Source organism: Hemibagrus wyckioides, linkage group LG08 (assembly GCF_019097595.1).
Source record: "Hemibagrus wyckioides isolate EC202008001 linkage group LG08, SWU_Hwy_1.0, whole genome shotgun sequence".
Taxonomy (NCBI): Eukaryota; Metazoa; Chordata; class Actinopteri; order Siluriformes; family Bagridae; genus Hemibagrus; species Hemibagrus wyckioides.
Genome location: NC_080717.1, coordinates 27,012,213 through 27,024,921, shown reverse-complemented (window position 1 = coordinate 27,024,921; position 12,709 = coordinate 27,012,213). Strand labels below are relative to the sequence as shown.

The 12,709-nt window shown below is 40.8% G+C and overlaps 2 protein-coding genes across 2 annotated transcripts; both read right to left on the bottom strand.

Annotated features, from left to right (window-relative positions):
* Positions 1-1,304: 1,304 nt before the first annotated feature.
* LOC131357464 (ovochymase-2) lies at positions 1,305-3,350 on the bottom strand. The gene is made up of 4 exons (XM_058396437.1): positions 3,329-3,350; positions 2,295-2,429; positions 1,951-2,082; positions 1,305-1,446 (listed from the first exon to the last, which is right to left on the bottom strand). Exons 1-4 carry the CDS (start codon positions 3,348-3,350, stop codon positions 1,394-1,396), a joined length of 342 nt encoding a protein of 113 aa, XP_058252420.1. The 3' UTR covers positions 1,305-1,393.
* LOC131357463 (ovochymase-2) lies at positions 2,740-10,493 on the bottom strand. Its single transcript, XM_058396436.1, has 10 exons — positions 10,418-10,493; positions 10,220-10,317; positions 10,017-10,114; positions 9,101-9,177; positions 8,463-8,614; positions 7,593-7,779; positions 7,372-7,474; positions 7,165-7,298; positions 6,366-6,506; positions 2,740-3,784 (listed from the first exon to the last, which is right to left on the bottom strand). The coding sequence occupies exons 1-10, from the start codon at positions 10,491-10,493 to the stop codon at positions 3,588-3,590; spliced, it is 1,263 nt and encodes a 420-aa protein (XP_058252419.1). The 3' UTR covers positions 2,740-3,587.
* Between the last annotated feature and the right edge of the window lie 2,216 nt (positions 10,494-12,709).

Here is a 12,709-nt window from a genome sequence, read left to right as displayed (position 1 = left end):
GTAAATTCACACACACACACACACACACACACAAACAGGTACCGCACAAACAGGTTTCTGTGTTTAACTTAAATATACTCTGCTGTTAAGTGTTCTCTCAGAGGCTGTTGGGTAAACAGGCGTTTTGACATATCCAACAGAAAGATGTCTGGACCGACCGGAGGCAGATCAACAGGTTTGGTATGATGGTTGTGTGAGAGAGAAGAAGATGGTTTACCTTGAAGGTGTGTCATAATTGCAACTATAGAATAACTGAGGCAAAGTACATCAAAGCAAATCATAACAAATAAAGACATGATACACAGTTAAGAAGAGAGAGAGAGAGAGAGAGAGAGAGAGAGAAGCAGGGAGGGAAGAAGCAAGGATAAGAAAGGATAAGCAAAACAAAAGGTAGGCTGGAAGTGAGGGAAGAACAAGAAAGATGAAAGAGAAGGGGGAGGAGAGAGAGGTGTTAAGGGTGTGATGGGAGAAGTTATGAGTATGAGGAAAAATGGAGGGAGAGAAAGAGGAAAAGAGAAGTATAAATAAAAAAGAAAATGCTAGTGGGACTAGGGGGAAGAGAGAGTGAGGCAATGAACAAAAAATGAAGAGAGAGAGTGTATAAGTAAAAAGAATGGAAGAGAAGAGATAAGAAGACAAGAAGTAGAACAAGAAAGAGACTGTGTGTGGATGAGAGAAAGAGTATTATATCATAAAGAGGCATGAGGAAGAGGGAAAAAGATATAGAATAAAGAATAGAAGAATAAATAAAATGGAGTGCAAGGAAAAAGAGAGTGATAGAGACAAATGCGTGCGACATCAAGTGTGATATTAAAGACCGTGAGAAATGAGAAAGAAAAAAGGATGAATGTAAGTGGAAAAACATGTGAGTGAGAAGGATGGAGTGAAGAGTGAAAGAAAGCAAGAGGATGAAAGAGAGGAAATGAGAGCGAGATAAGTATGACACTGTGTCCTTCAGGGGAACCAAATGTCCGAGAGTTCAGATGTAGAGTGCGAAGATGAAAGGACTGTGTGTGTGTGTGTGTGTGTATGTGTGTGTGTGTGTGTGTATGTGTGTGTGTGTGTGTGTTCCGGTCTGGATCATCAGAAAGCTCTCAGCACTCAGTATGAGACACAGCACTGCACAGCAACTCCTCTAACACTCGTTTAAAGGTTCAGAGAAACTGATGTGACTCAGAGACACTGTGAGTCTGTGCACTTTTAATAAAGTCGTCCAGCTCAGAAGCAGCAAGGCCACGAGACATTCCACATGATCCTGAGACATTTCTGTCTGACACTAAATAATCAGTCTTCTCAGACCGGTCTAACAGAAGAAGAAGAAAAAGAAGAAGAAGACTTTATTTCGTCACATGTACATTACAGCAGTAATATCTAACTACAGAGGAAGGAGGTCTTAGTCAGGGTTTTCTTCATCATCCAGGTCTTCATGCTCGCCGTGTTGAAGGTCTGTAGACATGAAGAGCGTTTAGGACGGAGTACACAGACGACAAAAATCTCAAAACTGCATTTTAAGTTTGCGTAGTCTGAAAAAAATGTGTCTCAGGACATCACAGCAGTCATCATGTTAATCCGAGACGCAGATAACGACAAGGATCGAATATTTCAGGGATAAACGTACTTACACTTATTGAAAGTGAGCTGTATGTATGTATATCAAATGGGTGTGGTCAGCTTTTCCTTCAAATTACTTTACAGGAGAGTGCATCACATTAAATATCCCACATCATCGCATGCATACGTTACCATGTCGTGACCGATTGATCTTCTTCGTTAAAATCATGTCTTTGATCAATACCATGGAGGATTTTAGAAGCTTCTGCAAACCTGCCGCTGTAAACCGATACACACATGCCGTACGTTTGGGTTCGTGTGAGAGTTGTGAGAGTTGTGTTGTTGGCTGTAAGATGAGCACCAGCTCTGCATGTTTGCATCTGTGGAGTTGACACTCACCCTTTTTGCTGATGGCCGAGAGATTAGCACTGAAGCCGCGGGCAGACACGCTGCTATCTGTCACGAAGTGCACAACCATCACCCTGCCAAAACTCAGCACCGCGGGAGGAATGCTCTGACCACACAAAACCACTTTTACACACATGCACACAAAAAGAGAGAACTACTTTAGCCATAGCACTAGTGTTGGCTAGTGTATGATAACAAGATCAAAAAGTTGTTTCTATGTCTAACGTTAGCTAGCATCATTATCTCGCCTGTGTCCTAAACCTTAGCGTATAGATCTCTTTTTCATGGCGCTGTGGAGTGTCACGTTTCAGGAAGAGTGGCTTTAGTCAGCTTACCAATTTGTTCTCTGGCTTCAAAGTCTCCGAAAACAGACAGAGAGTCATACTGACACCCTTCAGACTCCTCCAAGACAAAGTCAGTGAAGTCAAGCTGAGGTAAAAGAGAGGGGGGAAAAAAGTTCCTTCGCACTGCTATTATCACACATTATATCTACTGTGCTAAAGTTTATTAGTTGTGCAACATTACATTATACATTACACCAATTACACTGTAAATAGAGCACTGAATTATTGATGAAACCATAGAGCAGGAACAGATGCAGATCAAATGACTGTAATGACCTTTTAAAGAACAATACTGTGATCGTTTTCAGCTGCGCTAAAAAAAAAAAAAAAACATCCTGAGGTTATAATTCAGTAGCAGGAACGAGCTCCTGAGAAGTTTTTATATTATATCATAAAATAAAAAATGGTCAGAAAATGACAGTACATTAAGTGCATGTGTAAATGTGGATATGGTGAAGTTTTCTGTATGGAAGGAGTCTCCAGTGTTAGCACTGGAGGCTGTAAGTAGTAAGTAGTAAGTCTTCACAGTGAAAATTCCAACAACGACGCTCACAGTTTTGCTTACATACTGGACGAGGGGCGGGGCTACCATTTTAAAAATGCACCATATTTTGCTAAAGCTAGCAGTGCTGCATTAACATCTGGCCTCAGATTCTTCCCCTCCAGACTGCCAGGGGGCGCCCTCACCAGAATTTTTTTAACCTCTTCTTTGTTTCTTTCTGTTTCAACACTCCATATAGCATATTCGAACCCTGGGCAAAGTCTTTCTAGTGAGTTCTAAACCTTGCTTTTGCCTTTTGTTATTTTTGTTATCTAGGTCTGTTCTCTTGTTGTTGATTTTCAGATGTCGTATTTTGGATAGACGTTTGTTCACTGTGGATGGATGTTCCACAATATTCCACAACAATGTCTGAGTTTTTAATTTAAGCTAATAAATGTCATCAAATTGCTGTGGTTTAAGAGGAGCAAAACACTTCAGGATGAGCCGTCATTGGAAAATAATGAACTTTGGGATGAACAACAACTCAGCTTTGCATCAGGCTGCATCACGCCACCCTGGGATTAACAATTTCTTTATAACAGCATCGCCCCACCCTAAGTGTTTTATTACTTAACGCTTTTCAAAACTGCACACCAATATGTAAATCAGTACTGGCCTCCCTAAAAAAAGGTATATCCCTCAGCCCTACTCTAATGGAAACAAGTATCGCATTCTCTCTGGCCTGGAAAACTGATCGCGAGGTCTCCACTCTCACTGCATATTCAAACAGCCAATGAATGCATTCATGCCCAGAGACGAGTTGACCATGCCAGCCTCACGCCCTGACCATGACCCTCAAGCCCTGATACCTTGACAACATAACCCTCGCGGACGTAGATTACCCAGCGGCAATGGGTGTCGTCGCCATAGAATAGCGGGTAGTCGGGGCTCTGCACGGTCGCCAAGGATTGAAACAGTGCCACTGTGCCGCAGCCTGGGCCTGAACAAACACAAAAGAGGAGGCATTGGTGGAGCCAAGCGTGGTCAAGCACGGTGCACACACACACACACACACACACACACACACACACTCATCTCCCAGCAGACAATGCCAGTTTGCATGCAATACAAACACGCTGTGGTGTTGTGTTTCTTTCCACCAGAGGTCATGTGGTGGAGAGAGAAAGTGCGGCAGTGATGTTTTGATCCACCACTCCTGACTCTCTGGGGATGTGTGTGTGTGTGTGTGTGCAATCCTCCGGCATAGCTGTCGTTATGGTCATGGCCCTGCCAGCACAAGGTCTCCTGGGACCCACCTGTGCTGTGTCACCTTAGAAAAAGAGCACAGACGGAGGTCTCAGGAGATAAAGCTGTCTCTAGTGCCAGGTACACACCTGTTTGGAGAGCTGTGCATGCTGAACCCAGCCAGACAGAGTGTTATAAATAATTAGCACTCAAGATTAGGGCTAATGATGGAAATATGTGGATACAAAGATGGGGAAATTAGATGTTGTTCATATCTATATCCAAGGGGAGAACTAGGAATGTTTTGAAAATATTAGCTTCACAATAGAATTTCCAAAATATAATAGGCATTGTTATAACACAGTATTCTCTCAATGTGGTGGATCTGGGGGACTTTCTGGAATTCATACATATCTGCACCCCCAACCCTGGTCCTGGAGAATACTTGTACATACACTATATTGCCAAAAGTATTCGCTCACCCATCCAAATAATCAGAATCAGGTGTTCCAATCACTTCCATGGCCACAGGTGTATAAAATCAAGCACCTAGGCATGCAGACTGTTTTTACAAACATTTGTGAAAGAATGGGTCGCTCTCAGGAGCTCAGTGAATTCCAGCGTGGAACTGTGATAGGATGCCACCTGTGCAACAAATCCAGTCGTGAAATTTCCTCGCTCCTAAATATTCCACAGTCAACTGTCAGCTGTATTATAAGAACGTGGAAGTGTTTGGGAACGACAGCAACTCAGCCACGAAGTGGTAGGCCACATAAACTGACGGAGCGGGGTCAGCGGATGCTGAGGCGCATAGTGCGAAGAGGTCGCCAACTTTCTGCAGAGTCAATCGCTACAGACCTCCAAACTTCATGTGGCCTTCAGATTAGCTCAAGAACAGTGCGCAGAGAGCTTCATGGAATGGGTTTCCATGGCCGAGCAGCTGCATCCAAGCCATACATCACCAAGTGCAATGCAAAGCGTCGGATGCAGTGGTGTAAAGCACGCCGCCTCTGGACTCTAGAGCAGTCAGACATAAAGACATGGATGACAGAGTCTGGTGTGGATAAACTTGACTGGCCTGCACAGAGTCCTGACCTCAACCCGATAGAACACCTTTGGGATGAATTAGAGCGGAGACTGAGAGCCAGGCCTTCTCGTCCAACATCAGTGTGTGACCTCACAAATGCGCTTCTGGAAGAATGGTCAAAAATTCCCATAAACACACTCCTAAACCTTGTGGACAGCCTTCCCAGAAGAGTTGAAGCTGTTATAGCTGCAAAGGGTGGACCGACGTCATATTGAACCCTATGGATTAGGAATGGGATGTCACTTAAGTTCATATGCGAGTCAAGGCAGGTGAGCGAATACTTTTGGCAATATAGTGTATTTGTGTTTTCCCTGCTAGAAGCTGGCTGTTTTAACTTAGGAACAGCTGTTAATTAGCTGAATAGGGCAAAGAAAATGTTAACAAGTATAAGACATTGGGTTCTCAAGGGCACTGGACAAATTCTGTCCTGTAGAGTCCACACATTTACTTCAAAATGGCATCTTTGCATTTGGGTTCCTATTGTCTACTGGATTATTGTTTTTAATGGAAGCAGTAATCGTACCTTTCCCATAACGCATTGGATTTCTTGTCCCTGGACCCGTCTAACATCCATCACTGGTCAGAATTTACATTTGTTTTGGTTTGTTTGTATAATGAAGTCTAACTAGAAGGTGTAATTATTTATAATCTCACTATCTGGTGACACCCAGAAAGAGGCAGGTTCCATTTTGAGCCAGGATCCACTCAAGGTTTCTTCTTCATGTGTTCACCACTGTCTCCTCTCGTTTATTAGGGATCTAAAGCTATTCTGTTTTGTCTGGACCATATTTACTGTTAAAAGTTGTAAACAGATAAAGTAGAATGTTATCAGAATCGTGGTCAATCGTCAGGCCCAGGCAAGACCGATAAAACTAGCATGTGACAGTGAAAAAACAAATGTGTACCCAGTTAAAAGTTGTGTTGTATGATGGCACCCAAAGGAAAAAAAAATGCCCAAGGCAACTAACCTCCACAACGTTTGATGATGATAACAATTGGCATGCAACAAAAAAACCTACACAAATTTTCCTCTGCTTGATGGCTCTGCACATGACCCTCCCTAACATACACAAAGAAATATGCTAGGAATGAGGTCCCAGTACCTGTTCTGTTGACTTATCTATTAATAACTGTCATGTTGTAGCTCTTTACTCTACTGATTTTTTTTAAATCATGTTTTCTAAGAACCAGCTTTGCTAGCTATGGTTTGGTAGTGTGACCGGTTGCGACACCCGATTTTGTAACTCACCCAAAGTGTAGTCAGCTTCGACGGCTCTGAAGCGGACAGAGAAGCCTGAGCCTGAGATGCTGAAATCAGAAATGAAATGAAGCACGGTGGTGTTGGAGTGTATGAGCACTGGTGCAGGGGACTTGCTGCCACAAAATCGGCCTGGTTACAAATACAGAGCAAGATACATGTGGTCAAAGGTCATATATCAGAGCAGAGGCTACATTTTAGTGTGAAGCTTTTGTCGAGCATTGCCATCCTACTGATTTCAGCCTTCAGTTCTGTTTCTATTTTTTAGTCAAAAAGACAGCTCCAAGGTCTTTGGTTTGGTCCTAAGCTGAGGTCATTGTCTATGTACAGTTTTACACATTCTCTTCATGTCTGATTGGGTTTTTTTTTTAAAACCACCCAAAACCTTGCCAGTAAAGTTGAATGGCCCATCTAATCTTCTACTATGAATGAACATGGGAATGTATTTGTGCATTGTCCTTTGCCATAGTCTGCTGTCCCACCTAGGGTATAGTCCTATTTATACCCTGTGTTTCTGGAATATGCCCCAGATTTACCCTGGAATGAGGTGAGAATGCACTCCCCTATGAGGTGGGAGCACACCATGTTTTCCATAATTTGATGCTGGTTTCCCCAAACCTCCCAGAAACTTGGAAACTTGGTGCCCAGAGAAGGTCTACCATATTATGTACTCCTACTTCACACACAGTTTTCCTGGGATAATCTTTAAAGCCACTTGGAACCCCAACCAACTAAAGAACCCTTACGAAACCATTTTTGGTTCACACTGTCATTCTAAATCTTACCTTACCTATTGGTAGGCCTTCACCGGTGAACACAGTGAGGTGGTCACTTTGGCACAGAGGGTGGTTCTCCAGGTCAAACTTCAAGAATTCTAACAGGATTCTTTTGCCACTTGGTACAGTAATAGACCAAGAGATTGCCCTGCCCACAAAACAACAACAAGTCAGTGTTCCTGAACACCTTAAGAAAAAGCACTGAAACATTGAGGACTCACTCATTGTTGCTGTAGTTCAGGCCTGGGTGAACCGGGTATTGTATAATTCCCTCACTGCCTTTTAGAGCTCCATCTTGTACATTTAACTGGGAGATTGTTTTTCCTGAAAGACAACAAATGTCAGCTTTATTCCCAAAAACATTATGACTCAAATGGGCAAACTACTTCAAAAACTGCACTCATACTGTATATTGAACCCTTTCTCCAGAGAAGAGGCACACCTTTCCAGAATAACCATTTGATGAACACAGGGATGCTAGTGAACACTGCAGGTGAGCTTCTTCCAATCAGAGGTTTCATCCGGTTGTTGATCCAGCTGCGTCCACATCCTTTGCCCCATGATGTGATTCCGACCACCACCCATTGTCCATCAGCCCGTGGGCACAGCAAAGGTCCACCTGAGTCTCCCTGTGGAATACAGTAAGTGTTCATGTCATTCATTCATTAATTGTTTATTTTTGTTTACTTCATCTGGTGAGGATGAGGTGGCAACTACCTGAGAAGGTCAGTCCAGACATAGTTTCCAGGATCCATTGATCCAGAGACATTCTCATACTAAATATGAGTTAAAGTCTCATCAGCAGGGCCTCATGATTTGTATGATTTTAATGATTTTTATTTAGTTATGTCATAGCATCAAGTATTCCCACCTCACACCCAGTATTTCCAGGATAGGTTCTCTATTCACTCTGGCCCTTACAAGGATAATACGATCACTGAAAGTGAGTGCGTGAACTATACTATCAATCAAACTTTTTCTAAACCATACCAGCAAGTCTGGTTTGAGGAAGATATTTTTGTTGAAACCTTTCCATTAGCTGTTAGCTACTTGTTATCGTTTGTGGCTTTTTTGGAAAACGTTGGTTTAGAAACAAACATTGAACACCAAAATGCCTTGGTTGTTGCCTTGGGCACCTCAGCCTGGCTAAGGCCCCGCTGATGGGACCTCATACTCAGTTTGAGAATGTCTCTGGATCAACAGATCCTGGAAACTATGTCTAGACTGGCCTTCTCAGGTAGTTGCCACAACGTTTGGAACATGTGCCAAACCACCTTTAAGAAAGTGATTGATGGAAGTCAGGGTTAGGTACCTGGCAGGCATCTTTCCCTCCTCTCTCTGGTCCAGCACACAACACTGTGAGGTTTTGCAGTCCTGGTCTAAGGGTCTGTAGGATATGCTTGCAGGTGGCTGGATCCACCAGGTCCAACTGCACTTCATGAACAATTGAAGCCACCCGACCTCCTGAGAATAAGCAAAACTGCTAAATACTCAATCAAGTTGGCATTAAAGTTATTATCCATGTAAATAAACCTTGAATATCATTACTCTCTTTCGTCCGTCCCCATCCAGCAACAACGCAAGGGGTCTTTGGTGGGAACATCTCACCAGGCAGAGGAAGACATACAGGCTGAGCAAAATCATCTGTCAATGATATACAGGAAGTTCAGGAAACCACGTTCTTGTGGTTAAAAGAGCTGACTAAACTTTTATGGTTAAAAGGTTAGTCAAAGTTTAGTCAATGTCAAGCAAAAGTAGTCCATTTTGATGCACTGGAACACTTTTCAACTATTTAAATCAGTATATATGTATGACTGGACAAATGACTGAAAAAACTGAAAAAAAAAAACTTGCTGAAGTGGATGTGTCCTTTCAGCTCTAGCAGGGCAATATCATAGTTCATAGGAAGTGTATGATGGTACTGTTCATGAAGTATCACATTCTTCACACCAAACGTCTGCTCCCCACGATCCACCACTCTCTGGTCATACTCGCCCACTACGGCCTCCACAACATGCAGGAACTCTCTATCCAAACACAGATGTATCGAATGCAATCAAATCACTTGTCATGTGTTGTCACATTGCTGATCTGGTCCTGATTACACAGTGTTCAAAAGTAAATACACTTATCATACACACCGTGTGCTCGAATGTATGAATAGAACACACTGTAAACTGTACAGTTCAGTAAGAATATGTACAGTTTAGTAAAAATGTAAGAATATTTATCCAGTAGTCCTAAAAATACTGCGCAATATAACAGACGAGTGAGGTGTCAAAAGGGATAATGAAGGGTGGTTACTTCATAAATAGTACAATATTTACCAAAATATTCATTCAATATTCATTTTTAAATCTAGATTTAAAAAAAAAAAATCCTATTTTCCTCTGCATATGACGGATCTCTTTACTTCTGCTGCACTTTATTTTTATTTATGATATAGTATTTTTCTTTTAATATGCCTTAAGCTTATTTTAATCCATAAAAATTAAAACTTGCGTATTTGTCCAGTGATAATACCACTGGATACTATATTTAGAAACCGATTAAAAGCAGATTAAATAAAATGCATGAATAAAAGGATTTTTAAATTCTTTTTAAAAAGAGATCTGCAGTAAAATATTATTTCAAATTATATTAGTAATAGAAATTATATTATTAAGTATTATTAAGTACATCGACTTGCATAACAAAAAAAATAATAATACTAATACTAATAATAACAATAATAAATCTTTTCATTTATTTATTTCCTTTCTTTTTTTTTATTCATTCATTTATTATTATTAATTTTTTTTATTTTTTTTATTTACTTATTTTTTATGTAGTAGTATAAGAGTAAAGACATAGCATTAGTCCTCACGCTGTGGAAGTAGAGAAGCAGTGAGCAGCAGTCAGAAGCCAGCAGTCAGTAAGGATGGCAGCTCCACAGAAATGAGATCCTCTGAATCTCAGAGACACCTGAAAACACATAGCTCACTTTACTCACCTGGACACGGTAAAATCACCCCCTGAGCTGAAAAAAACCCTTTATTATTACACTGCATCAGTTAGAAAGGTACATGCCAGCCAGGGGTGAGAACCGTAAAGCGCCGGTGAGCCTCCAACAATCCTCAGGTAGCGGTCGAATGTGCTTCCTAGCCGTGGAGAGCCACACTTTGCTCCTGTACAGATGATGACATTGCCGTAATTACCGGAAGAATGTTCGTGTGCACCATACATCAAAACATTTCACTGGTAGCGTGTTAAAAGTGATGTTCTTACCGTCGAGAAGGGCAGCACGTGAACGGCACATGAGACGGAGGAGAACTGCAAAGATCCAGAGAGACAAGAGAGTCATTGTGACATGAATGCTGACATCTCCAGTTAAACCTGGGGCTTTTATACAGAGGAAGGGGTGTTAAAGTTGTAAACAGGGGACAACTGGGTAACTAAATGTGAAAAATAAAAAAAAACAGTTCAGTTTTCAAAAAAAATAAATAAATCTAATCTGGACAGTCTAATCTCATGTCTAGGCATTTTACTTTCCTTGTCCATACAGTTAAAATATTATTAATTTAGATTTTCTGGTTACATTTATTACAGTGTTTTTAAAACAGGAGATAAGTTCATTCAGCGCTCCAGGTTTACTGAGCACTGGTCATTCACCAGCCAGGAAGCTGAGCACGCCTGTTAAAAGCCTGATAAAAACGCATGTGGCATCAGGAAAATGCCTCTGGTCTGAAAACACACCAGTTTCGTGAAGGTCAACGATGGAACATGAACCGCTTTGGATTTATATCCTGAACAGGTTTTGTTTCAGACAGTCAATAAAACAGAGAAGCGCTAAAAGGAGTCACTTTTTACTGCAGTCAAGAATTCCCTGGTGAATAAGAGGCAAGAAAGGGTGACCTTTAGGGCTGAAGATTTCCGTGTAATCCAGTTTGAGCTGTACAGCACTTTTGTAAAAAGTAGACAAAAAAAATTATTATAATTTTTTGTGCTGAAAGTGTAATCATTTTCTCAGCAAAGAAAGATTTGATTTATTTTGAAAAGACAGATGCAGGTTTCCCAGTTGGTTCCACTGGCTTATTCCACACATTTGAATCAGTAAAAATGAATCATGACTCTTTATGACTCTTCATGAAGGGATGACTCATTATCGTATCTTTGAATCTTTAAAATAATGAATCTATAAAAATGAATCATTAATGTATTTATGAATCTTTACAATAATTAATCTATGAAAAAGAATCATTAATGTATGAATCTATGAAAGTAATGAATCGACGAAAATGAATTGTTGTATGAATCTATGAGAAACGACTCGCTAACGTACCTATGAACCTTTAATATAATGAATCTATAATAATTAGTCATTAAAGTACGTATGAATCTTTACAATAATGAACCTATGAAAAAGAATCATTAATGAATCCATGAAAGTGATGAATCGATGAAAATGAATTGTTGTACCTATGAATCTATGAAAAAGAATCATTAAAGTAAATAGACCTGTAAAAAAATTTGTATCTGCCACTAAATTGCCCCCGTTTTCACTTAATAAGAGGTTTGAGGTCTCTTTTTTCCATCTCCACAGCAGCTGAAGCTAAAGCTAAAGTTCATGCCTTAATTACAGTCAAAGCCGTTGAGAGAGAGAGAGAGAGAGAGAGAGAGAGAGACTAGTCTCACTGATGGACAGAAGAGTATGTATGCACTAACAAGTGCAGTAACTAATGCCCCACTCCATTTACTCCATTCACAGAAACTGCTCTGCTTGCTAAATGCTCCGTGTTAATCGTGGCATTAGCTGCCTAGAAGTAAATAATGATCAGCTTATTGTGCAACCAAATCCAAGTGGGATCTCCATGGCAATGTTGCCTGGCAACGTTCGTAAACCTCCATAATGGTAATTATGGGCTTCAGGAACACCTGAAAGAAAATAAATCCTACATAAACTCTGAACAGCAGGCCTGACAAGAACGGTTTGAAGTAAACGCACTGTAATTCCTAGTCGCTTGAGTAAATATTATAGCTTGCACCTTTCAAACTGTAACTGTGAACTGTTTTAGCTTACACTGGCACTTCCTCCAATCCTTGTACACCCTTGTGTAATAACTGTCTCTCAGTGCTTCCCCAAACTCAGTCTCAAACTCATATTGGGTCACTCTGAAGAGACTCTATCTTGTGTCACGTTTCACGCTGTCAGCTTTTCTACAGCTCTGTGGTTAGACACTACATCACCTGTGCTCTGTTCCTCAAGGATATGCAACTTCTCTTCCTCATGGGGGCTATGAAGAAAGAAATATGAAAAAATTCATTCATTTTTCCATTTATTTATTTATTCCTTTTCTCATCAGAGCTTATGTAGCATGGTGGAATGTTCAGGAAATACAAAGGAAATATGTCTCCATCACCAACACAGGAGAGGACTATGACGAATAACATTAACAGACAAGAGGAAGAGGATGAGCAAGAGGGGAGGAAGATGGAGGAGTAGAAAGTAGAAAGAAAACGTCACACCAGAGTCGAGTCATATATATATATTTGTGTGTGTGTGTGTGATAAAGCTATGTT

Coding starts and splice junctions, on each gene's coding strand:
- LOC131357464 (XM_058396437.1), bottom strand. CDS start 3,350: ATGCAGCCTGATGCAAAGCTGA. Junction 2,083..2,294: donor TGAAGCCAGAGAACAAATTG/GTAAGCTGACTA, acceptor TGTGTGTAAAAG/TGGTTTTGTGTGGTCAGAGC. Junction 1,447..1,950: donor CTCGGCCATCAGCAAAAAGG/GTGAGTGTCAAC, acceptor TCATGTCTACAG/ACCTTCAACACGGCGAGCAT.
- LOC131357463 (XM_058396436.1), bottom strand. CDS start 10,493: ATGACTCTCTTGTCTCTCTGGATCTTTGCAGTTCTCCTCCGTCTCATG. Junction 9,178..10,016: donor TGCTTCTCTACTTCCACAGC/GTGAGGACTAAT, acceptor GTGTTTGGATAG/AGAGTTCCTGCATGTTGTGG. Junction 7,780..8,462: donor GAGGGAAAGATGCCTGCCAG/GTACCTAACCCT, acceptor TGTATTCCACAG/GGAGACTCAGGTGGACCTTT.